General features: G+C 35.2%; 1 protein-coding gene across 3 annotated transcripts in view; it reads left to right on the top strand.

Moving 5' to 3' along the window:
• MTA3 (metastasis associated 1 family member 3) overlaps positions 1-26,889 on the top strand; it is a 133,522-nt gene that overhangs the window by 29,626 nt on the left and 77,007 nt on the right. For all 3 annotated transcript variants that reach the window (XM_030235477.2, XM_030235475.2, XM_030235478.2), the window contains exons 5-7: positions 5,487-5,550; positions 6,576-6,693; positions 22,766-22,868. In XM_030235477.2, the coding sequence (XP_030091337.1) occupies positions 5,487-5,550; positions 6,576-6,693; positions 22,766-22,868 (285 nt within the window). The remainder of the gene's footprint in view (positions 1-5,486; positions 5,551-6,575; positions 6,694-22,765; positions 22,869-26,889) is intronic.

Below are 26,889 nucleotides of genomic sequence, written 5' to 3' on the forward strand. Positions count from 1 at the left end.
CTGGCGTTCTAATCCTGCACCTGCTCCTTTCTATCCCTCTTCATTATGTACCTTCATTTGAGTTTAATCTCTGATTGCCATTGAAGTAAAAGCATATGTTAAATTCAAATCAGATGTTTCTCACCAGCATAATATTTCCTAATATTCTTTCCTGTTATTTTATTCTCAGACTGTCTAGCTAGTGACTCATGCTTCTGTGTTCCAAATGTCTACTGAGACACTAACATTTCTTGATGCAGATCATCAAGATACAATTGGTATATATCTGTACAAAATTATCCAACCTAATTCTGTTGTTTTCAGGAGGGCAATTGATAATTGTTATTTCTAAATCCCCGGGGCTGTGCCTGCACATGTGGTTTCCTTTCTTCAGCTTGTATCTGACTTAGCAATGCATATAAAATTTTATTGACTTGGTGGGAACCCAGAGCAATGAGTTCTGAGAGTTCTTGCACTGCCTCATTGTCACCCAGGCTACATCTACATTCCAACAGGAGATTTTGTTGGTGTGGTACTGAACCCATGAAGGTGCCTTTTCACATCTTATCATTCACACTAGTTAAAAGGCAGCAGGTATTTTGTTTCTTGTAATTTCTTTCTGTAAATTTTTTTTTTGCATACTTCCTCTTCCAAGAAATCTATATTTTAAAAAGTTAGCATCTTATGGGCTGTCTGACTCATCTGGTGAAAACATGAAGAAATAGCCTGCAAGAACAGCAGAACTGGAATTGTAGAGGCTTCCACTGGTAGATAAGTTAGGGCTGAAATGATGAGGCAGTTGCTGTTGATTTTGATTAATTTTGATAGTTTTAAAATATAAGTGTTTGCATCAGCTTTTTAAAATTTTCATAAAGATTTTAATCTATATTTTTGATTACTTTAAGAAAAAGCTCATTAAAGAACAATTCCCTAGACAGTGCAAACAAGAAGGCATTTCATTCTATCTTCTGGGCAATTTGGTATTTTGGTCTAGGTTGTTTAACCAGAATTTATTGAAACCTTTTGATAACATTGTCTGGTATAATAACCTTGGTACAACTTGTTTTCATGCTCCTTAAACTCTTGAGCTGGTTATCATCATCTTTTGCCTTCATTGTAGTAAGGGCAGTCTTGTCCTTTTCTCATCTAAATACTGATTGTTGTCACATTCTTGTCTGAAATAAGTTCCTACATGTTTTTCATTCCTCTATTGGGTTTCACTTATACATGACATGTTTTTATCTTTAGTTTTCAAGATCTCTTAGGTCTTACCTCAGCTTACTCTCTGAAATCTGCCCTTCAGGACTGGTGTGGTAACTGACATCTCACACAGGGTGTTGATTTTCATGAGCTCCATATTGACTTGTCCAAGACAGTCTGACTTTTGAGTGTCTCACAAAGCTGTCACTTATTTCTTAATATTTAATTCTCCTTTTCTTTGTTCTACAGTTATCAGCCTCCCACCCATCCCAGGAAAAATAGTTCCATAAAACAATTGTGGGGGGGAGGGGGAATAAATCCTTATGTTCCCTGCCATTAGACTTCTATCTACCATGATAACTGGTATTTCTTACCATTTCCTTATAGTTCTCATCATGTCTCTGTGTTGAGGTTTTGGCTGTAGATGGTTAGAGTTTTGGTTTTGGGACTGTATGGTCCTGGGTTTCTGTAGGGCTGTTGAAGAAATCCTTTCCTACAAAATCATTGAGGCACTTTGGAACTAAAATTTTGGGTTTTTTTTCTGGAGAGATGTGAGTCTTATTTCTGTATTGTAACAGAAGGGCTTCCCTGAGGTATGGAGGTAGGCTGTAGGTGTGGAAAAATAGCTTGTCAGGCATCCCTTAGCTGATGGGTGTAAATGATCAGAAATTGTCATGTCAACTCACTGGTGAAGTCACCTGGAACATACAAAAAAAAAAAAAAATTACAAGCAGACAAAAGCTTCTAACAAATGAGAGTGAAGGAAGGTGTAGCATGTGAAAAGAGCTTTCACATGATTAATGCTTTAAGGAAAAAAAGTTATGAGTTGTGGCTCTGATTACTAGTACAGGAGAAGAAATTGAATCCTAAGTGGTTTATATGATAGAAGCTGGCAATACCATGAGCAGATATTTATAGGTGGGTTTTATTGTCTCCTTTTACTGCAAGACCTCTAAATTACTTTTTGTTGCTGGCTGGTTTAATTATATAATAAGTTTTGTTGGCATTGTTGTCAGCTCAACGGAACAACTCTTTATTTGTGACCAGTTTAAATATGAAGTACATCTAAGAGCTGGAAGGATTCTGAAGGCACAACTTAATCTCATCAAAATCAAGTTTTAATGAAGACATAAAAGCTAACTTACTTTTTTGGTTCCTGTTATTTGTGCATTGCTGAGGTTGCTTAAACTTTCCCTCAACATTCCTCCAAGATAAATTTTGCCTAATTCTGTAGGAAGTAAATACCAATTTTCTGAATATTTTTAATTTAAGAAAAAGGTCAAAATCAGACATGTCATCTTAACATTGAGACCTTCTGTTGCTGTTAACCAATAATTCACCTCGATGATGCCAGTCAAGTCAAGAATGCTGCTTGTTGGAGGAATGCAGCTTAAATCAGAGAATCAGAGTTACATTAGAGGAGGAAGGTTTCATATGTGGGAAAAAAGTAGACAACTCTTTATTTATTTATTTATGTATTTTTTTTAAAACTGGGCAATTCTTTGTAATTTTTACCTAAGTTTAATGATGCATTTCAGGCAGGACATTGCAGCAGAACAATGAATGTGTGACATTGCATGCTACTAATCTAAATAATACTTAAAATGTAAAGACAGTAGGATTTCTGCAAGAAGAGAGTATAATTTTGTTTTGGTGTGTAACTGATTTTATAATCTGCTAAATTCAGCATAGACTCTCATTTGTTTTTGTAGGTAGCTAGCTCCCCCTTTCTTTTCTTTGTCTAGTTTGGAAGTGTCAGATTGTATGATGTTATATTTATTTTTTATCTGATATACCTCTATCTTTCACAATTATCTTAAATAATTTAGAAACATTATGGAATAAAGCTTCAGAATGCTGTAAGGAGTAAAATATTACTTTTAAATCCAGGGAAGCTATGGGTTCTCAGATACATCCCTTAAAAAACTAACTCCCAAGTTGTGTTGTAATGTGGAGTAACTTTTTCTCTAGGGTATTTGATTATTAGTATTGAAGAATGGGTTAAAAATGCAATGGTGGTTGGACAATATTAAGGGGCATATTATTGCAATTCAACATTCCCTTCAGTTCTTACCTTAGCATCCATGATTGAGGGGTGCTCATGCTGCAATGAGCTAGATGCTCAGTTCAGTCCAGCAGAGCTCTTGCAACTCTACAGAGAAGCTTTTCCTCTGATGGGAGAGGAGAGGAGGAATTATAAAAACAGTAGGCTTATGAATTTGGTGAAGATTCTAAATCACTTATGTTAAGTATTTCAGGTTTCTAGATTACAGAAATGGGTAACTGTAATATAGAGAATCAAGAGTAGAAAGACTTCTGTAATTTACCTGTTTTCAAACATGAGTTTTGTTGTTGTATTTTTATTTTAGTGTCTACTGTAGGTCTAGTGCTGTCTATGTGGAGACACAAGTCCATGCAAGAGGTCTTATATGCATACAAAATGTTACCTCTGTGTGACTCCAGCCATCAGATGGTTAAAGTATGAAGAAATCTAGCATCAAGTAGCAACTCACTCACTTAGAAGACATGCTGCAGGGACTAATCTTGTATCTCAATGAAATAAAATTAATTTTTTAGTGAATTGCCAATAAAAAATGAGGTTGGTCAGTAAAATACTTTTGCAATCACGATGACAGTGGAGCAGTGAATGCCTCTGTGGTAATTGAAGATAAATGAGGCCTGGGTGTAGTGGAGAGAGAGGGCACACTTGAGCTCTACTAAATAGAACCAGACTGGAAAGGTGAACTCCTGGTTAGCTTTTCACACTAAAAAAAAACCAATAAAATATTAAAATAAAGTTGGAAAACTGACTTCATACTACAACACAATTAATTTTTAGAAGTGAATGCTCTGGAATTATCAAGGCCAAAAGCTTAAAGAAAACCTTCAAAGCAGGACATGATGGGGTATCCAGAAGGTTTCCTACTTCTCTGCTGCAGGAGGATTTTCCTCAGCTGTTGTGTATTCTGGTCAGACTTTTCTTCCCCTTCTTCCCATTTTACTTGGCTGATGTGGTTCTCCTGCCAGGTATGACAATGAAGAAAAATTCAGGACAGTAATGTGTGACTTACCCCCCTTTCCCAGGATGTGCAGTGGCAATGAATAAGACATTAGCTGGGGATGTTCACTTAATGATCAGCCATTAGCAATTGGCTTCTAATGCCTCTGGTTGAGCTTAGAGTCAGAATAACTGGCAGAATAACTTTACAATACCCATTTTGGTGTTATCTTAAAATCAAGGAGGTCTCTGCAAACAAATACTCTTTCTCTATGTGTGTTCTGTCTGTTCCATGAGGGGAGATGGGAGATGGGCACATTTCCTGTAGCTGGGTGTATAAGGCCACAGGAACCTCCTGGCAAATACCAACTGAACTGAGTAAAACTTTAGTGCATGAAATACAAGGTGCTGTGTGTCAGGGGTAATAAATATACCTTCATATATATATACAAACATATATATATATATATAAAATGGTAGTTCAGTTGTAGATTATAATATAAAATGTGAGTTGCTAGCAAGGTGATTCAGCACACTTAATATTTTTCATCCACATCCATGGGTGCTTCTTTAAAATACCATTTGTTGAAAATAATTCTGCAGGTTACTTGCAGAGAAGTTGGAGAAAGAGAAATTTGAGGCAAGACAATGCTGGGGGAGATGGGATGAAAAGGGGAGGAAGGTGGTGGGGCCCAAGTCCCATTGCATTCACTACTTTGTTACAGTGGGCAGGTCTGTACCACTATTGGGCAACGAGAGTCTGCACAGAAGTGTGATCATCAGCATTTTAATGTGGGCATAGAAGAAAGTAATGGAATTCCATGATTCATTATTAAAAATGCTTCCATTCAAAAGAGAAAAGTGCTTTGTTTTACAGCCTTAAAAGGAAAGCCTTGTATTTCCAGTTTGGGTTATTTGTTTTCAAATTATACACTGAATTTACTGGAGATAAGTCACTTGGAGGTGATGTTGCTATAATCCAGGCCTTTTTGTTAATTGTGTGTTTATTTATTGTTTGCCATTGTACCTCTTCTCTTTTTTGCCTTTCCATTACTGAAATTATTTCCCAGTTTGATGGAATTCCAATGTATTTGAATGCTTGGATCAGTACTGCTCTTTTTTTTTTTGTTGCTTTTGTGTTAATTTTGGTATTATTAAAGTATGGCAATGTTCATTTTTATTTAATTTAATGTTTTTATACTTTTAGTGTGGAAATTTAAAGTATATCTAGATTGTTCTCTGGTAAGTAACTCTTTATTTGAAATCTGAACTTCTTACAGAGTAACTATTCTTTCTTGTGTTTGTGTAGGGGAAAATGCAGCGTTGCACTTCTGAATGAGACAGAATCTGTGCTGTCATACCTGGAGAAAGAGGTAATTGTGATTTCTCTTCAAGTAAATATTAGGATAACTTTATTTTTCTTTCTGTATTTTTACCAAATGGGCAAACAATACTTTGAAAATCATATATTGGATGATAGGTTAGAAAAATTATGTTGTTCACAACACTGATTTAAACAATATTATTGGATTAAAATTCAATTGACACACTTAAATTATAGGTTTGTTATGAATCTGTTTGTATTTAGAAAATAATTAATTTAAAGTAATTAATATGACATCTTACAGATGAGAATATAGAGATGTTTTCTTGTAGCAGATCCTGAAGGAGGAATTCACATGTTGCTTTATTTTCCTCCTTATTTTTCCCTTTTATTGTATGGAAAGTATCTCCTCATCTTCCTCTGGAAGTTACTTAGGATGCTTAGCTTTACCAGAAAAATTGAAAGATTGCCAAATACCTTTAAAATAAACATATTTTTCGTTTAATATAACATCAGGAAGGCAATGTTTTCTAACTGAAATTAGCATGTCTTTATTTTTAAATTTCTACACCAAACCACTGCTAACCAGTAAAAATATTTTTGAAAGCAGGACTTGGCCTTTACTTATGTGACTATACCACATTTGCCAGTGCTGTTTTAGTGCCTAAAGGATTTCCACAGACAGTGCTTTATTTTTTTTGAGTTTAATTTATGATGGAAAGATTAATTTATAATGGAAAGATTAATTTATAATGGTTGAGAAACTTATGAGTGCAAACTTGTTAAATTCAGTAAGCATTTAACATCAATTCTCTTCAAATCCATTGATTTATTTTTGTGTATGGATCTTTTCATTATTGCTCTGTTCTGAAGTCCTAACAATGAGAAGTCATAATTAGCCTTTTAAAAGCACTCATGAAACATCTGTATCATATAAAATCAAGATTTATGTAGCAAACCTGTGTTCTGTAAAGTATGCAAATTTCCAAATGGAAGGTGTTACAAATTTGCAAACCTAATTTTAAAAATTATTATGCTGTTGCAAATATGTCTCTTTTTTTTTTTTTTTTTAAGGATACTTTTTTTTATTCACTGGTGTATGATCCATCATTGAAAACACTTTTAGCAGACAAGGGAGAAATCAGAGTGGGGCCTAGATACCAAGCAGATGTGCCAGACATGCTTGTGGAAGGTAAATACTTGATCTCTGAGTAGTGAAAAAAATAAAAGTTCTCATATTGCATTATTGCTCATGCTGGCTTTCTGAACTTAGCTAATTCACAGAGGCAGACAAAGTAAGATGGTAGGTCTGAGGAAATCCATGAACACCAGTAGATCTTATGGAAAAAGAAAGGATACATGAGTAGCTGTTGAAAATATGTTCATTTCCAGTCTGTGCATAGGCATTTTATATTTGTTTATTTAATTATATGCTCTGCTTAGTTATTTAATATAGGCTGATTGAGAAAAGATGTTAAGGACCAACCCATTTGTAAAATATTGGTAGTAAAACAAGTGGAAAAGATATTTCTTCTTTCCCTTTTAAAACAAAAAATGCATAAAGAATTCAGGTCTTTGTGTCTTCTTATTTCAAAATATTGCCTTTTTTAAAGCATCTTGTCTATTTTGTAGCAGGGTTGAAACAACTCTTTCTAGCCTTAAGCTGGCATAGCTTAAAATCACTGCTGTTTTTTAAATGTTATTTTATTCATTTATAACCTAGCACAACTACCTATGCCTCTTTTGCTACATAAAACTATTTTTTTAAATAACATTTCATGTAAAATAATTATTTAATATTTGGATCATATTTAAGAAGCATGAGTAACTGTGTCTTGTCATGTTTACAACCGTATTTGCTAATTACATTTTAAAAAAAGAAAAATGTTTCTTTGGAAGTATCTAGATTTAGATACTGTTTTCAAGTCATGGTATTTATTCTTGAAAAAGAAAGGATTATGTGTGAACAGCATCACTTGCAGTAAGTCCGAGCAGTTTTGAATGCCCCAAATATGTTTATTTGTAACCTTAAATGTTGTATTTTCTATTCATCATGATCTACTTTTTTTTTTTTTTTTTCTGCTATACTTTTACTTGAACAAAACCCCCTATTATTTCTAATTTCCACAGACCTTATTTAATAAATGTATGGAACAAGAATAATTTGATTTATGGCAAGTGGCAGATTGTTTTACAATGAATGCTATTTAATAGATCACCTGCACTATTATTCTGACTTTTTGTTTAATAACCAGAAATAGAGTATAGGAAGTCACTTCAGGTTTGTTTATAAAATGTACAGACTTGTTTGAGAACAGGTTTATGAATAGATTATGATCCACTGCTATTCTTGCTGTAAAATGTACCTGCCATAGGGAAAAAAAAAATCCTGTAGATATTCATATGCTCAGGAGGAAGGCTTGCCAGAGGGCTCAGGTGAAAATGGCTGTCTCACTGTGTGTGAGGGGCAACTGGGAAGTTCTGATCTGATTCCCAAGTACTTGGTTGAGCTGTAGGGTTTTTAGGATAAGCTAAGGCTGTCTGCCAGGCTGGAAGTATTTTTCTACTGAATTCTTCTTACTTAAATTTCTAAAGACAGAGGTTAATTATGAAATAGTGAATATTAAATATAAAAGAAATTTTTTCCTGTTCAAGTTTTACTCATTTGATTTTTTTCCTAAAGTTAAAATCCATATTCATTTAAACTAAAGTTACCAAGTTCTTCTGGAGCTTAACATTTTGAGTGAAGTCCTTGGTTTAGTTGAAATGAGTAGATGATCTCTCTTGTACATCATGAAGATAGGATTTCACTGTGTGTTACTATCTTCTTTTCCTCACACCCCACTGACCCCCCAAAATGCAATAAATGGTGCAGTCTTGCTGCTTTCATAGCAAATGATAATCCATCAGGGTGGGAAGCACGAGGCTGCCCACAAACCAAGGATCTCTCGGTACGTGGAGCACTCCTCAGTTGGATTAACCTGCACCTATTTCAAGTGGCTGCTGGAAAAAAGAGCTCGGTTTTGGGAGGATAAAAATATCTAAATTATGGTAGTTTGACTGATTTTTTTCTAAATGTTTCCATAGCCCTCTGACCTCCAAGGAAAAACAAAAGATGATTCAGCTGTTGTTGTGTCTTTATGTAAGCTGACAGCCTGGAAGTTAATCCATTCACTGTCAAGGCTTTTCTTTCATAAAACAAATCTAAACAGTGTTTAAGATTAATAGATTAGTAAAGTTATATTTGGAAAGGATGGGATTCTGAAAAGATTTTTTGTCTTCATGTACATTTTTCAGCCTGTAATGTTAAAAGTGGCTAGTGATCTGGATCTCCAAATTTTTATGCTCTAATGGGTAACTCTTTAAAAGTGTAGAGCTGTCACCTGAAGTTAAAAGAGAGAATTTAGGCAACATCTTGTCAGTTCAGAAAAATCAGAGTTTATATAATCTAATAATAGTATTATTAGATGATATCAAATAAAAAGCATTCCTGAATTTGTTCACACATAAAACTTGTTTAGTAATCTAAAGAAATAATACATTTCTGAAGGTGGTTGGTAGGCATATTTTATATTTACAGAAAATCCCCCAAACAAACAAACAAAAATATAAACAAATCAAAGATTTGCACATACCATCAGTTGTTTTATTTTCAAAGTTACTGGCATATCAATCCAATCCAAATGACTAAAACCAGTTCAGATTAGCTTTCAGAAGGCCAGTCACAACATGAAATTGATTTGTTGTAAATACAGTGATGAATTCTAGCAGATTAAAAATTCAAATTGCTTGCACTTTCTCCATACTGTGATAACTTATACTATGGAGATTTTGTTTTGATTTTTTTTTTTTTTGTGCATATTGGACAACCATGTGTGATTTTTGAAGAATAGATTTTTTTCCTTGCATTGAAATTGCCATTTTTGCATCCTTGAGTAAAACATACTACAAACCCAGGTGATTAGGTCCAACTTTGGATAATGCAGCATACCTGCTTCTCCCTGCCCCACAGGTGTATTGGATAATTTTAGATTGCTCTTTAGTTTTTGAAACAAAAAGAGCATCTACTTACAAAAGACTAAAAGGTTTATTAAAATCAAGATGCTTGATAAAGTCTTCCAGATTCAACTGTCTGTTTTTCCACTTTAGGATATGTTGAATCATAAATCCTTTACACAATTGCAGTAAACAAATGTAAACAAAGTTTAAATTTGGTTGAAAATGCGTCAGCCTTGTAAATCCATTCCACTTTTGTTTGTAATGGTGTAGCTAAATCACTCAGATCACACATTTAGTGAAGACTGTAACTTTGGAGAAAGACCAGAGCAGATTTCTTTCCAGTCTCTTCCGACTTTTGTTGACACCATTCTTGGGAGTAAAACTTGGGAGTAAAAGTTGTCAGATTTGAATGATTTTATGGTTGTGTGAAGTCTTTCGTCCCCCCAGTGCCAAGTGTTACAGTCTGTCTATAGTTTGAAGATTTTTAGAGTCTTTTTAGTTGCTTTAAATATGCTGATAGAGAGGAGACTGTTCTGCAGCATTGACTGAAATTCTGGCTAGCAGGATACTGGAGAATCTCCTTGCTTTGTTTTAACAACACATTCTCCAGTGGCTTATTCCATGGATGTAGCAGCTTGTTTCCACATCTGTTCCCAGCACGGGGTAACATTCCTCTCCTCTGTGCAGAGCAAGAATAAAACGGTTTATCTCTGAGAATCAAACATGAATTTGGGCAAGGAGTGTCTTGTTTCCGTGGAGCAGCCCTACTTCTCGGTACAAGAGCAAGTGATGGCCAGAAGCTGCTGTGTGGTGCACTCACCTATAGTATTTGATCAACAATTTGTAAAATCTGTGACTAGTAACTTCAATAAACGAAGCTAAAAGCCCTAAAAAGGCAAGAACAAAACCCTATACAGTGTTGGTTTAGGCAAGTCATTATTTTTATTATTGTTACTTGCTTACAAGGCATACTTTTATAATTGTTCTGAATATGATCAAATTGTTGTCACCTTCAACTAGCAGATTTTATTTAGTCATGTTTTGTGTACTAGGAGATTGTACCCAGGTAAACTAGTTTAGATTCTTGGTAGACTTTTATATAACATTGATTCTTACTTGTCTCACAGCTTTAAAATCCAAATGTTTTTAAAATTTAAGTGTCTCATGCAGTGGAATAACTGATGCAGTGACAGGTTGTTTTACATGGTTGGCTAAAAAAGCACAGAATGAGAGAGAAAAAGTGCTAGCATGGCATTAGGGATATAGTTTATAAAGTAGGATAAAAGAATGGGAGAGATGGGAAATCTTTTTGGTCTGTAGGAGTTCTTCTAATGCATTGTTTTTCCTGACACGTGCCTGTGCTGCTCTTTCTGCCTCATGCATGCCATCATAGGCCTAACTGCAGCTGTCACACAGTTTAAATGCATTTGCACAAGATAAAATGCATGACAGCTTAGCTAAACAAACACAATTGAAGTCGTGTTGCAAATAAGGAAGCCAATTGTTTACAGTAACCTCGTTGGCCAAATCAGTAATTTCTTAAGTAATGCTTACTTTCATTCATTCATGGTGTTGTGAATCAAGTGGAAAGGCTGCAACCAAGTCAAAAAAAGGTCTTCTGTCTGTCAAATCTCTATTAAAACTTCCAAAGCAAAGGATATTTTCTAAACAACTCAAACAAAAAATTTCATCATGACTGCATTATAGGCATGATATGTAAGACTAGTGAAACTGTCTGCAGTAATTCTCTGGCAAAAAAAAATCCCAACCAAGCAATTGTATTTTTGAAAAAATTATTACAATTTGGCATAACAGTTTTCTATGTTTTTTTTAAAAAAGTAATTTATCAAAATAAGTTTTCTGATGTTGCATTTGATTTTGTATACCAGGATGTGGTAGAACAGTGTGGTGCTAGGCAATGTAAGATGTTTAAGTGTTGAAAGCAGGATTTTCAAAAAACCAGCCCAGCAGTGTGAGGAAGGACCATGCTGAATCAGACCATCAGCTGTTTATCCCTGCAGGAAATCTTCACTTGGGGTTTGCTAGTTTCCTTAAAAATTGTTTAAACCTATTGGAAATCCAGCAGACTGTCACCCTGAGCTTCCTCATGAACCTCTATGATCCTTTTTCAGTACTTCAGGATTTTTCTTTATGAAAAGCCTGTTGACCACTGTGTCTTGGTTGCAATTTTGATTAATTTGGCTAGCATGGCTGTGAGCCTTGACTGTGCTTAGTTGCCCACATTTTTTCTTTAGCTCACATTCCCTCCTTCACACCCTAGGTATAACACAGCTTGGTTTGAGCTCATGGATCTCGATTAGTAGATGTTGTATTCCTGAGATCCTGTGGAAATCTGGAGAGGATTGTTATCCAAACTCAAGTAGCTCATTAGTGTTTATAGTATAATTGATCTCTAACCTCACCTATAGATGCATCTTTTTAAGGTGCATCTTTTAGATCTCTCATTATGCATGTGAACCTCTCTACTTCTGTCCAGTCATCACAAATGCAGAAAATTAATTTGATTTCTCTTCCAACAATTAATTTGAATTTCTCTTATTTGCTTCCTTTTTAAATGGATGACATTGTCAATGTCTTGGACTCTTTATAGACCTTTTGACTCTATTGATGGTCTGAGAAGACTTTAATCATTTTAATGCCTTCTGAAATTTGGACAATATTGTAGCAAATAGGAGGATAAAAGAAAAGTGACAAGAAAAAAATTAGCCCCACATCTAGTAACGTGTCTCAATGACAAGGACAGTTTTTTCCCTCTGTGATGTGAGATGTCCCTAATTTTTTTTCTAGCTGAAGTGAAAATTACAGAGTATGAAAGTACCCTCTCTCATATCTTTCATAAGTGTAGGAAATTTATTTGGGACTGAAGGGGCTGAGAGGAGCAGCTCTGTGGGACAGCCCTGCCCTGCAGGGAGGGGATGTCAGCCAGCACTGGGGTCTCGTGTCCCCCTGGGCAGCATCCCCAGCCAGCCATGTGCACACTTATCTGAGTAGGAAAAGTGAATATTTTAAAAAGTTTTTTTTAATGATAGTGTGAGATTTAGTTAACTAAACAGATTATTTAACTATCTTTTTTTTTTTGTTTTGAGTTTGGTTATATTTTTTGTAATTGTTTTGTGTCGATCCACCACTAAATGTGAATTTTAATTTTTTAAATTTTGTTAAGGTTGGGATTAAATGTGTGAGATGGTATTTTTGTTTGGACTTAGATGTTTATTAGTTTTTATTTATATTATAGTCTTAAAAGTTATGAGTTCTGTACTATTCTATGAATAAATTCTAAAACGGAATTGTATTTCTCTTTTCATAATGTTTTTAAGGATAAATTGTTTAATTAAGAAGATATACTTAAATTATTTTTATTTTTAACTTAAAACTATTTGTGACTTGTAATGTGGATTTTTTTATTTAATTATACAATACTTTTTATTTAATTATACAATACTACTTAAACTCATGAAAAAGAAGGGGTGAAGAAGAAGGTAAAAAAGGATTAGCTTCTGCATTAAAACTTCAATCTTGTTTTATATATATTACTATATCTTAAATCTTTAAATGGAGCCCTGCCAGAGAGGGACATGGGATGAGGGATGCAGGAAGGGTTAGCTTGATGTGGGAAATGGGATTTCAGTGTCTGTGCAGAGGGAGGTGGCAGGAGCCAAGAGGCAGGGCATTGACAAGGATGATGTGGAATGATTCGATTTAAAGGTTTATCAGGAGAACTGGCTCTGCTAGTCCTGATTGAGTGCCCAGTGCCGGGCTGCCTGCGAGTTCCTGCTGTAATAGCCTGCAGGGGTGATCTTACACTCACATGCTAATAGTCCTGTTCCCAAGCCATGCTGCTTATCTCTTGCGTCTGGGTTTGAATGGAGACCTTAGGGAATTATTTATGGAGCGGGGATCCCACACAGCTGGGTTATCTCTGGCCATTTAAAACAATACAAAGAGTGTGGAGTGGGCAAAGGGGAGGAGTACCCCCTGCTGAGACACAGAGAAGAGGAATTAGACTCTCTGGAATGGAGGAAGAAGCTCCCTGTAGCAAAGATGTTCTGTTCAAAGCATTTTTTTTCTTCTAGTAAATAAAATTGCAAACTAAATGCTGGAATCCCTCTTGCACACCTGAAAATACCCAATGAGTGCCTGGAAATACTACTGGCTAATAGTACTTGTGCAGCTGATTTCATCTTTGAAGCCAAGGCATTTTAGAATTAATGCAGTTCAATTAATTGAGTGCTTAATAGGAAGAAGGGACAAATTTAAGCTGCAAATTTTGGATGATGTACAGAGAAACTTAAAAGTTTTTAAAATGCTTCTGTTTCAAAAAAGAATAAATTAATTCCTTTAAGGGTGGTTTCTAAAGTTTTCACTGTTTTTGTGCTTTTTACCAAATAAGAGTATGTTGTTTTTAATAGACCAGACATACCAAAGGGAAACTATTAAACTCAAAGCTCAAACCTTTCAATGTTTAGGAATATGGAAATCTCAGGATTTTCAGTTTAAGCATGATTACAAGTAAAGAGGCAGATGAGAAACTCATTTACAATCTGTTTGGATTTTTAATATAATGAAAGTTCAGGGTTGCTTAGATTTGGTGTATTGTGTTTTCCGGTTCTATAAATGCTCCCCATATAACTAAATTTTTTTTTCTTGTATTTAATTGATAAAAATATACCTTAGAATAGTGAAACTCAACTGTAATCTCGTGGGGAGGTGTTCTGTTACATCGTGGTACATGATTCTTCCATTTATTATCTGAACCACTGCTGAATTTAAAAGTCCCTCATACAGCCAGAGATCTGCAGCAGTCATTTGAATGGTGCATCTGATTCTCTTGTTAGTGTTGATGTAGTTGCAATGCTTTAATGTTGTTGTGAGAAGATAATAATCAATCCTTTTTTTAAAAAAAGTCAATATGAAATATTTTTAGAAAGTTCTTTATTCAAATATTTCAGTTAAAAATTGGACAGCCAGATACTCTGAGGGCAGACTGATGTGTGTTTGTGAGGAATATCTGACAGGATAAACAGATTTTGTGTCCTATTGAGTTCCAAAAAATTTGGTTTGTAATTTGTTCTAAGTGATCACTTTTTTGATAGTTGCTGGATATTAACTGGACACATTAATACAGTAAGTAGTTCTTCTAAAAATAAAATTCAGAAAATATTGCCTTTTTATTCCTGAGTTCAGTGTTTCACAAATATTATCTGTCTAACCTTTTGTATCTAACTGGCTTTAAAAAATCATGAGGCCTCATAATTTTGAGGCCATGTCAGTGTTCCCTTTGTGAGTGAAACAAAGTGTTGTTACAAGATTAAGGAAGTGGAATTAGAGTGAACCCAGCTGCTTAGGTGTGATCAAAGGAAGAGTTGCTTTTCTTGTGCATTCACAGAAGGTGACAACAGCAGCACCTTTAGGCTCTTCCATCAGTAGCATGTGAGGGAAAGGTTTTTGTGGAAGAAGCTGTCAACCATAAAGTTATTTTTGGGTGAGGTTGAGGAACTAGTGAGTCTACTGGCTTGCATACCTCCCTTGTTCAACATACAGCAAATTGGGAGTTCACAGTCAGTGTCTAAAACCAGGGTTCTTTTCAATTCAAGATAACTTTATGGGATCCACAGAGCAGAAAGCAAAGCTTGAAGTCTGGAATAAAAAAATACCTTTAGAGGCAAATACAAAAGGAGATGGTTATGCCTAACTCAGGTTTGCTTCTAGATGCCTAGGAACCTTGTAGAAATTGATTTCACCAAGTTCTGTGTGAAATGCATTGAATTTTTATATTTGACTGAAAATCTGGTAAATCAGCAGCAAAATAAATGATAATTTCAAAATATTGGTTAGAATCTTTGTTCAACTATAAGATGATGGCTTTCTATTTCAATGCATTTTCAGAAGGAATGCACAGAACAAAAGATAAAACAAGTAGATTTAGGAGTTTCTATTTGTGGAAGCTGCAGTAGAATACCAAACAGAACAGGTGTGATGGTGCTAACCCAGTAAGACTCACCTTTATTGTCAGAACAGGAAAAAAAAAAAGGTGCTGAGGCTTATTCATCTCAGCTGAAAATGGATATTTAAAATTGATCAGATATTTAGATGAGATGAATCTCAACAAACAATAAAATTCCTTGTTAAATATGCTCAAATATATTTTGTTCTCAAATGGGCTTTCTGTTGGTTGCACTTTTAACTTTGGGTTAACATGATTTTTTTTTCTATAGTACCTTCTAAAAGTAGGAGCTGTTTCTTGGGGGTTAGCCAATTTAAACGTGGTAGTCTCTTGTCAGATTTGAAGTTTTTTTTTTTTTAAGCTCATACAGTAAATTTTGCACAATTAACTGTCAAATGCTTGATTATCACAATCAGTAAAATACACTTTACAATGTTGTTCATGTCAAATTTTAATAGGATTATAATATCCTTTACATCACATTTGTCAATCTCACTTCTAAAGAGCTGAGTTATTGATTTTTGTGCTGTACAATTAAAAGCACGTTGATATAATTTTATCAGTTTTATTAGAAATTAAACAAAACACATGCAAACGACCTCTTGATTCCTGTTTTCAGGAAGGAATTTGCTTCAGCCTGATCATGCATTTGCAAGGAAAATCTGTAGTTTAGGGCTGCAGCCACATGTACTACAAAACCTCAGCTGGGTATTTAAAGCTTTGTATAAACCATAGTGTTTTATGAAGTGTTTTCAGTGATGTTATTTAAAAATACTTATTGCCTTCTGGTCCAATTTGTTGAGGTATTAAGTGCATGTATAATTTTGAACAAACAGATCAAATGTGCTGATGGAAATTTCTGAGCTTCAGTTCTCAGGTGATTCACAACTCCTATGTTAGCAGTCAAGGGTAAGATAGAAGAGTTGGAAATTGTGCTGTTTATCAATTAGATTTTACAGAAGCTGCTCAAAAGTTGAGATGAGTTCTGTGGGTTGTCCTGTTTGGGATAGTTGAAGTGGGTTTTTTCTGGTATTGTTTGGTTTCTTGTTCATTGATTGCTCTGAATTGTAAAAGCAGGTCTGCCTTTCTCAACTTTGATTTATGCCTGAGGTCAGCCGAGTTTTTGGTCTTTGTTAAAGAAGAGCCATGATGCTCTGCTGTCTTTAGCTCCTTGAGGAGGCTTAGGCTGCTGTTATTAGTGTTCTGTTTGTCATGAAGCTCCTCTTTCTCTACAGCTTGAAGGAAATGGTTAAAGTGGCCCTGTGGCTGCAGTGCAGTAGGAATGGTTGTGCTGCCTGTTGGTGTGGCAGGTTGGGCATGATTGCTGTCAGAAAGATTTTGGTGCTAATAATAGCTGTAGAGCCTTGGCTGTGATTGTTCAAATCCTAAATGAGTTCTGCCAGGTAGTCAGCCTTATGAAGGGTACAGTTATTTATTGTGGGCTGTGTATGTGCTTATTATCCCCATGGGCACTCCAATCACTTTTGAAGCAGCAACATCTTAGTGTTTAATTGACTTTGCTGGTATTTTCTACCCCAGTAACTTCACCTAAAAGGACTCACTGTAAGTTCAGATGTTTGTTTCTTTGCTGTTTTACTGCAAGTCTGATTTTTCTTCTAAGTTTATTCTGTAGAAGATGAAAAAACAAATAGCAGATGCAGATGAAATGTGGTTTTTTACATTTTAATAAGTCAAAATACATTTCATCCTAAACAAAAAGTTCTTGTCTAAATTGTTTGCTTATGTTTATTCTCACAAAATGTTTTTTTTCTCTCTTTAGAATGCTTAAGTAACAGGGAATTTGCGTATTTTTAATATTAGGGTTTCTTAAAAAAAAAGCACAACCCAAAACTGCAGGACTGATTTAGTTTTAATTTAGTCTGGGTTTTGGTATGGGTGTTTTTTGTTTGTTTTTGTTTGTTTTGTTTGGTGGGATTTTTTGTTGATTTGTTTTTTTTTTTTTATTTTGAGAATAAATGTCTGCATTATAGTATCCCTTTTTCAAAGGCAAGTATTTCAAATACTATTAATATTCATATGTAGTATTCTACTGTTCTTTTATTTACACTCAGAATCATTTTCACCATGCTTTCCTGAAAACTCTGTTGCCTCATCTGTTGTTATTTCAGGAATTTCAGCAAAGCTGAAAACTGTTCTCTAGGATTTTGAGAAAGAGGCAGCCTCATTTGTTCCTTCCTTCCAGCACTGGGCATTTCCATAAACCAGCCATCCTTGGTGCTGCATTATGTAGAAGTTGGTCACTAATGTGTGTTTGCAGCTCAGTTTATTCTGAGCTCAAGTGCAATTTTTTCTGTTAATTTCTAGGAATTTAGAACATGAGGAATTTTAGCTCTGAGCATTTTGTGAGTGCTTGTCTTTTGATCATCAGTGATTAAATTATAAGTACTGTAAGGCTGAACTCTGAGAAAGCTTTAAGGTCATAGGAGGCAGTTCTATTTCAAAAGGGATTTTTCAAGTGCAGAATGATGAAATGTTTTTATACATTCAAGCTCTAGAGGATAAGTGGTGGCTGGACTATGCATGTTTTATTGGCTTTAAAAATGCCCAGTAGCAGTTTAAATGCTTATAGACAAGTAACAGGCCTTTGTCACATGATATCCTTCATTTATAGTCTCTGTGCATAGCCTGCTTTTCATTTCTACTCCTTATACATGTCTTACATTCATAAATTTTTACCATGAGATTTGTGTAAACATAGGACTCCTTACCTGAATAATTGAAATCTGAATATACTTTTGTCAGGCAAGCTAAGGCAGAGGAGAGATTGGTTTGAAATTGAAAGGTAAACAAATAATTTTTCTTTTGCCTGCACTTATCATCTAAGCTTTCTCATGTTATTTTGATCAGAGAAGTTATTTGCACATAACTGCATTATATTTTTTGAAGAGTTAAGTGTAAATTCTTGAACTTCTGAATTTTTTCTATCTGTACTGGTCAGAATTTCTAATGATAAAAAAATTAAATAAAAATGAGTAATGAGAATTTTATGCAGGATGAATATGCTGACTCCTTTAGTGAGGAAATAATGTTACTTTTCATCCAAGGAGAAAGCTCAGGTTTTGCATTAGATAGACAGGCTTAATGTCTGGACCTTTGTTCATATAAAGTACAGGAAAATTCAATGTGATTCTATTTTTCTCCTCTGCAAGTTAGAGAAGATGTTTGCAGACTGTCTAAATAGCAGCATGAGAATGTGATTCATGAGCAGAAACGTCGTTTTCACTGATTTGTTGCCTATTTTTACAAGAATGGTACACAAACAGCACATGAAACTATATTCCAAAAACCATTTAGGATTGCCTGCAGGTAGTATACTCCCAAAGAGTTATGGCAACAACCTGCTAAATGCTTGATCTGCCAAATCCATATTTCAGAGAAAAAAATTTCGTTGTGTTGCATACTAAACTCATCTAGGGGAGGATAACAACCAACAAGCCCCTCTCTCTTCCTCATCCTTGCAATGTTAGCTCAGAGACATTCCTGTTCCACCAGCACAAAACTGAACCCCAGGGGTGAAGACACTGGGCTGACTTCTCATGCTTGTGCTGAGCGTTAAGAACACGAGCCTTTACAAAAGCATTCGTGTTTATCTGCTTAGCTGCCTGCTGAGTCTGAGGAACTGACACCCATCAAAACTGGCTGGTTTCAGGAGGGTGCATGAATAAATGAATTTGCTTACTAGGAGGAATTCTGTGGTTGAAACTCTTGGTCTGGTGTCCAATTCTGTCCATGGATAGATCTACTGCCTTACTGTGACCAAAACCCCACAGCTAGAGATTTCCTGTCCCATGGAATTAAGGATCCAGCAGCTGGCACCTCTGTTTTCCTGAAAGCTGGACTCATTTAGCACTCTGAGCACTGCAGGTGTTCAGTTTGCATGTTTGAATTGAACTCACAGCTGAATTACTTTTTCAGAAGGAGAATAAAAAGTTTTTTTGAAAAATAGTGCAAATCATGCAAAATTCAGAAATAAAACTTTATACATCAGAGGTGTCTTTAAAATTAGATACCTCATCAACTGTTTTTCATTAAAAATTAAATTTGTATTGTTTCATTGTCAACAATTTTTAAAATAAAACCTAACTTATAGATTCATATTTCAGTTTCTTAATTATATATCGTATTGCAGTATTGTTATGTTTAAATTCAAAGAATTTCACTCTAAGAAGCTGTTTGAAAGTTATTTTCTTTAATTGGATACCAGAAGAAGAGAGAATCATGCTGAATCTGATGTACTGGTTATCTTTGGGGTATTTATTTGCAAGGAGTAAAATCTAAAAGACTAGGTAGATCTTTAATTTCTTGTACCTCATTTTAAATACAATTGGTTTGCTTTTGTTTTGTAAATTTTTTCTTCCTTTTTTTTAGAGTGGCACATCATGCTTTCATTTGTGACTAACTGAAATACAAGACTTCTAAACTTTTTTTAAAAGAAAAATCCTACTTTTTACTAGAAGAAAAGTAAGATGATAAATAAGGAATTGAATGATTGATGAAGCGTAAACCAGATGTATTTCTGACCATCTACTAATGTGTTCCAATAAAATTAGTCATCAGGGTTAGACAGGCTGTAATAAAATGGTAAGCAGTGACTAGAATAAGTTGGATATACTGGTATGTTATATCAGTTATTAAAAAAATTGCCTTCTCAGTACTTCTGAGAAGCTGTAATTGATATGCTGCAGGTGGAAAGGGAGGGTGACACCTTTAAAACTGAACTTCTCAGATGCACTGGGAATGGTGAAAGTAAAACTCCCCCATTCCTTTGTGAGCTGGGTTTTGCCATATAACAAATTAATGCTATGACAACTTTATCATCAGTTCAGTTTGAATGTCTTATACTTTGGTGTCAAATTCAACAATGTGTAAGATAAATGTTGATCTGCCAACAGAGAAATTGCATCTGAAAGTGGTTTGCTAAGTTAAAAATCCTATGGGATGTGGTACAGGCATGATCAGCTAAGGACTGACAGCTCAAGTAAAACACAGAGGGTTGTTTATCTTATGTGATCCTCCTATACTAAAGCTTTCAGCACAGGCAAAGGAAGTCAACAAAATACTTATTCCTGAAATGAACTTTTTAAGGTTTTTACAGCACTGCTTGACTGCCTCCATGGTTTGGTCTGTTTAAGTTACTTTCCCTGTTTGAGTGATTATATCCTGTCATGTAGGTGGAAAATCAGGAATTACATGGCTGTTTAAAGTGCAGCTTGGCAGACTCCACCCATTTTCTGGAAACCTCTATCTACCATTGTTGCAGTGATATTTAATATTGCAATTATTATATGTGTTTAGATTATTTTGATATAGATATTCCGTTGCTTGTCTCCTATTTATGTCTACTGCCATTACAAAATGCTGCTTGGCAATATTTGAGATTCACCTTTATCAAGAGTTCCAACACTTTATAGTAGCAATTGTGTAATTTTCTCAAATTGAAGTATGATCTGTAGTATTGCAATTTTTTAATTCTTTTTGCAAACTTGATTCAAAATACTTGTTTTGTTTGAATACTGGTGCTATGTTTGTATGATGTTTTCTCTTTGTGAGAAATATAATCTACCAGAGTAATGTTTGATCCCCAGACTGTCCTGAAATGGTTAACTAACATTAAAGGTATTTAAAAACTAAATATTTAAACAGATTGAAATGAAGTGCTCAGAGAATATTTATAAAATGTAGAACATCACCCACAATGTATCTGTCACAGATGGAAGAAATGAATGTATTGACAGGTGTGCAATCGATAGAATAAGTTTATAGATCTAAAATCCTTTCCAAGATGCCAGAAATTAACAGTTTGTCTTCAGTATTGGATGTGAATTAGCTTGAACAGAAGCTGAAGTCCCATTAGACAGCCAATGCTTTATTGCCTGTGTATTGGAAGAAGGTAATTTACTGGGTTTTTCTGAGAATGTGACTGTGAAATTTGTTCCTGAAACATTAGCCAGACAGCATGGTACAGTTCTAACTTGTGTGTTTGGTAGGGATAAATATATACCACATGTTAATTTCTTTCCAGAATCAATGTGCTAGAAGTCATCATATATGATGGGATTTCAGAAGAGCCAGTGCTTGGTTTGCAGTCTGCTTCCAGTCTCTTAAGTGTACAGGTTATTTCATGTCTTGATGATCCTGTGCATGTTTAGACTGGCTGTTTTCATTAAGCCATAAGAAATAGCACAGACTGAAGTGATCTTCTGTGTGATCAGAGAGGGATCTACACAGCCTAGATTTTCAAAGGGAGTGGAATGGCTGGATCTGACCACAGGTTTTCATTCTTGCAGTAGGTTGTAAAAGTCACTGGCTACCAGCTAAACACAAGTGGTTTCACATGTTGGCTGAGGGAGGAACACTCCTATTCTAACACAGCAGGGAAAGACACTGATTCTGACTTGACTGATGTCATCTCTGGTGGCCACAAATGTGTTGGCTACGTCCCACAGGAAAATCTCCTCGTACTGGTAGCATAGGTGGTGCTTCCTCCATCAGCCTCTGAAATGTTTCTCATTTTACAGGAGGAGCTAGTGGTGTAGTAGGCAAGACAAGATCAAGTCTTTCTTGTGAATGTGAATCCTTGTACCAAATTCACACTTCACTGTTGTTCCATGCAGTACAAATCATATTCTTGTAACAATGTATATAGGGCAAAATGAGGTTTGGAAAGCATCCCCACTGTTTCAGCCATGTGCATGTACACAAATTGTTTTGTTCACATAAATGAAGTTGGGAGATGATGATACACTATATAGTAACTTCCTTGTTTTTAGCAGTACAGATAATGTATTGGCTGAAGAGGTTAAAAAATGCTTAAATACAGTAGACAGCATTTTTGCATAATGATTTATTTTTTCGGGGCAAAGAATACAAATTGGATTGAATTTAATTGCTTAAGTTGATTAAGTGTAAAATTAAATTTAGTATGGCTGAAGTGCAACAGTAACTTTGATATACTAGACGAGCAATTTAAAGAAGCCACTGGTTGGTTACTTAGGGTATGGTTTCAACTTTATAATAACATTTTATTAAGGTTCATTGGTATTTCACCTCCTAAGAATGTCTCCTTAAATTGAAATGCTGATGTTAAGGGAAGGTATTTATTTTGGTGATGCTGCATTATGGAATTTAACTGGATAACTGCTGATAATTGTTAATTGTATGTGTGTGTGTGTGTGTATGTTTAAAAATGTACAATGTCTCTTTTAAACATCGTGCAAGAACTACACAAAGGAAAAACATTGTGAATAATGAGTGTTTTGTCCCATCTACCTTTTGACAGGAGAATTAGATGACAGAGAACAGGCAAAGCTGGAAGTAAAAGTATGGGATCCAGATAGCCCCCTTACTGACCGTCAGATTGACCAGTTTTTAGTTGTAGCACGGTAAGATTAAAATCCTCTCGTAAAAAATCCTTTTCCTTTTTCTACTGACTATTCTTTCCCCTATATCGTGTTGCTCATCCTGTTTGCCATTTTGTGAGCCCTTCTCTTTCCCACAGTCAGCTAAAAGAGAAAATCAGACCATGAACCTTCATATATTTATTGAAGCTACCAGTACAGGACGCAGAAAAAGAAAGTGATTTTTGGAATAATGATACACTCCCTGTATTTCAGGTTATAGAAATTTGATACTTTAAATGTAGATATCTGTTTGCTTTCCCCTCAGAGTAAATTATTTCAGTGCTAATAATAATAATAATACAGTCTTGTGTTTTACAGTACTTGGAATTTCATAGTGTAAAACAGAGGTTAAGAGTAGAAATAAAGATAATGTTAACAAATTAAATGGGTGTAGAACTTGCCACTTATGCATGTAAGCTGAATATTTATTTTGGATGAATATTGAAATAAAGTTTTGAAGTCATGTATTTCATTAGCGAAAAAAATCAAGTCAGCTCAATTTTATAAATTAACATGATTATGCAGATTTATGAAGACAATATCAAAGTGCTTTGAATTAATAAATACCTTTGGAATTTATGTATCTACTTTAAAAAAAAAACTTGCTAAATTTGTAGGTTTCTTACTGAAGGACAATTTTACATTCATAGGATACAGCAGGTTTTGCCTTTCCTCTAATTCACAGTTACAAAGGTACTGTTCTAATGAGAACAGAGAACACAGTTCACATACAGATTTTATCCTGAAAAAAATCCATCTCCTCTCTTTTCTGTAATCTGCTTGCTGGGTGCAATCTCAAATCTTTTTAGGCAAATAATCTTTTACATGGGTTCTAGTTTTTGGGATTTTTTTCTCTCTCCCTTTTGAAAAAAAAATTCTGGAAAAAAAAAGAAAAAAAAAAGTTGCTCTATATTTTCTGCCTTATGTGTATAGTGATATGGGATGCTGATTTACTCATTTACAGTTCATGTGCTGATTCACTTGATTTTTTTCCTTACTCTTCCACTTGGAGTGTTGTATCCTTCCTATAAAGTAGTAAAATTTTTTTAACCTGCCTTTGTTGAATTTTCAAGTGAGACAGAGGGGTTTAGGTGTTAACAGGTGTTCAGAGAGTTACAGGGTCTGGTAGATGTTCCACAGAAACCAAGAATCTGAACTACTTTTTCACCAGCAATATAATACCTGGAGATGTATGGCCAGTTTATTATGGTGTGCCCTAAAGAAACATCTGGATGAAGACTGGGAATTTTGGAAGAGTGCATTCATTACTTTAAAACTCCTCTACTCGCTGTTTCTCAGCCACTCTGGGGAGCTGAAGTAGTATTCTGTGGAGCCAAAAATGTTCCCAGAGGAATGTAGCAGTAAGAAGCCTGCTGGGAAGTGACAGAGAATAGTTAAATACATAAAGAAGAATATCCTTCTCTCCTCCTGTTGTTTAAGACATCCTTTGCAATGCTGTGCCCTGACCAAGACTGCATTTTAAAGTCGATACATTTCTGTAAAGATGGTTTCTGTTATAGTGGATCATGGCTGATTAATTGTTGCTATCCAAGGTCTTGGGGTACATGGATATCACAAGAGCAGTACCTGGTCTGTAATCAGGTATTACTCAGGTGCAGCTTTGTGGGTGTTCTTGCACAGAACTCCATTCATCTTTAGAAGTTGCTTTTCAACTGACAGAAATGGTTTTCCAAGCTCCTGTATACTTGTATTCACAGGATGCTCTAAGTGGCTTCTGAGACAGATTTTTTATGAATTTCTGGAGAACCAGTTCTGTGATGATTTGGTGGCAGCTTTCAATTCAGGGTGTTGTGTGGTTACAGGATTTATACTGGGCCATTATGCAGGACCATTAAAAGCTGCTTGAGAGACAGTGGAGAGCTGGTATGATGTGGTGAACAGGGCTTACAGACACCTCTGCTAACTGCTAGCCTCAGCCTAACTGTGGTTCACTTGCATTGGCTGTGCCTGCTGGATTTCCAGTTGGAACAATCTTTCTCTGGTTATGTTTAGTTCTGCAAATTTGAAAATACAACAAGAATAATTTTTTCTTAGGTACCTTCCCAGGTGTAGTTTTTGTTAAGTATGTGAATGCTATTGTGCTTGACATTTTAGAAGCATTTTCAAGTGATCCTTTTTAGATGCTGATTCAAAGGAATTGAGTATTTCTTCTCATTTTTTCCCAAGTCTGATCTGGTTGAAAGAAGAGTTGCTTTTGTCCTTAATTGCTATAGCTTTTTCAATCTCACAGGCAGCTTTGTTGTTTTTTCAGAAAGTGTTTAAATATTGTTTTTATTTGTATTGCCCATTTACAAGTATATTTATATTTTACCTTGGACATGTAGCTTTCCCAGTCTTACAGGGTTTGTTTACTGCCTCAGGAATGAGAGGCCTTTTTCTCAAGGTTTATATGCCTGGTCAGTCTGGGCTTCTCACTAAGCTCTACTATTTAATATTTTCCTGGGTAGAAAGGAAGAATATGCCTATCCTGTGCAGAAATTAGAGGTAACAGTGCCCAAAAAATGGTGGAGATTTGGAAAAAAAGTGGAAGGATCCACAAACTTGGCCTCCCCAAGTAGTCTTTCCTGACACACAAATCTTGGAAATACCTTATTGCTGTTACTGAAACATAATTTAGGTAAAGACTCTTGCTTGAACTAGCAAAAGCATCTGTTAGGAGAAGCTTGAGGCCTCAGACTAATGTATTCTGGGTTTGAGTTGGCTTTTGGGTAATGTTTGTGCTGTGACAATGAAAAGTCCAACAGCATTTTCTACTGCATTCGAATGAGATACAGCTGCACCCACCAGTTTGCCTTCTGTGCTGTGCATTGGCCATGTGCTGTGTCTGCCAGCTTCAAAGGACAGGAGTTTGAGGAGCTGAAACAGCCATTTAGATCTGCTCACATTAGCAAATGGTTTAGTATAGCAAAAATGGGTGTGTAGAATTGAAACATTTGGTGCTGAGGGCCTAGTGTCCCCACTGCACATTTTGAGAAGATTTTTTTTAGTCATAACTCTAATCAAGTCCCGTGGACTAAATATCTGTGAGTGTGTGGAACTTCTAATAGGAACCCAGTTGGTATGCCATGAGATAAATTTTTGTTGTTGGTTAAAATGAAGTAGATAAAAACACTGGGTACAGTGTTCCTAATTTGAGCTCTGTTTCCTCCAGTCATCAGTCTCTTATGATTTCTGATATACAAGGAGTACTTCATTTCATTTCATTGCCAGATCTTCTGTTCTTTTTCTAATTCTGTCCCAAGCTGCACAGTATTAGGAAATAGGAGCATTCCTATTGTCTATGTAACATAATAGTCTTGTCTTTTTTTGGGTTTTCAGAGTAAAAAAAAAGTCCTTCCCAGTCTCAAATGCAATAGGAGGTGTGGGCTCTGGTCTGGACAGATGCTGAGAGCTGAAGAAATGACCCTTTTTTTTTTTTTTTTTCTTTTTTAAAATTGTCTTTCTGTCTGCTAATTTGGTCTACAATTCATTGCATGATACATTTTTGGTACATTCTGGTTCCATTTATATGCTTTATGATTCAGTGAAACCATTAAGAATGTTGTTCTTTTATTCTGCTTCATCTTCCTACATTACCAACACAGTCTTCTGGAAGGAATAAATTTCTAAATGAAGGCATTTAACAGACATTTGTGGTCCCAGCTTATTCCCAACTAAACCAGAGTTTTGAAATCTAATTAAAATAGCCTTGAAGCATTGCATCTCTACCTTAAAATTTTGTACTTTGATTTCTATGGCATTAAAATAGCATTACATACCTCTACCTGACATATTTCTCTTCATTTGAATGCCTGCTTATTTTTTGATGTAAACCACAGAAGAATGGAAAATTACTTGTTAGTCATGTTAAATTAGAGCGTGATCCTTCCTGTGTTGTTCCCACTTTTCCATTTGCTCTAGGACATTGATTATATTCATTTTCTGTTGGCCACTATGTTATAAGTGCTCATTTTATGTTGGTGTATTTGGAGATGCTCTATAA

The sequence above is a fragment of the Serinus canaria genome, chromosome 3, assembly GCF_022539315.1.
Source record: "Serinus canaria isolate serCan28SL12 chromosome 3, serCan2020, whole genome shotgun sequence".
Lineage (NCBI taxonomy): Eukaryota > Metazoa > Chordata > Aves > Passeriformes > Fringillidae > Serinus > Serinus canaria.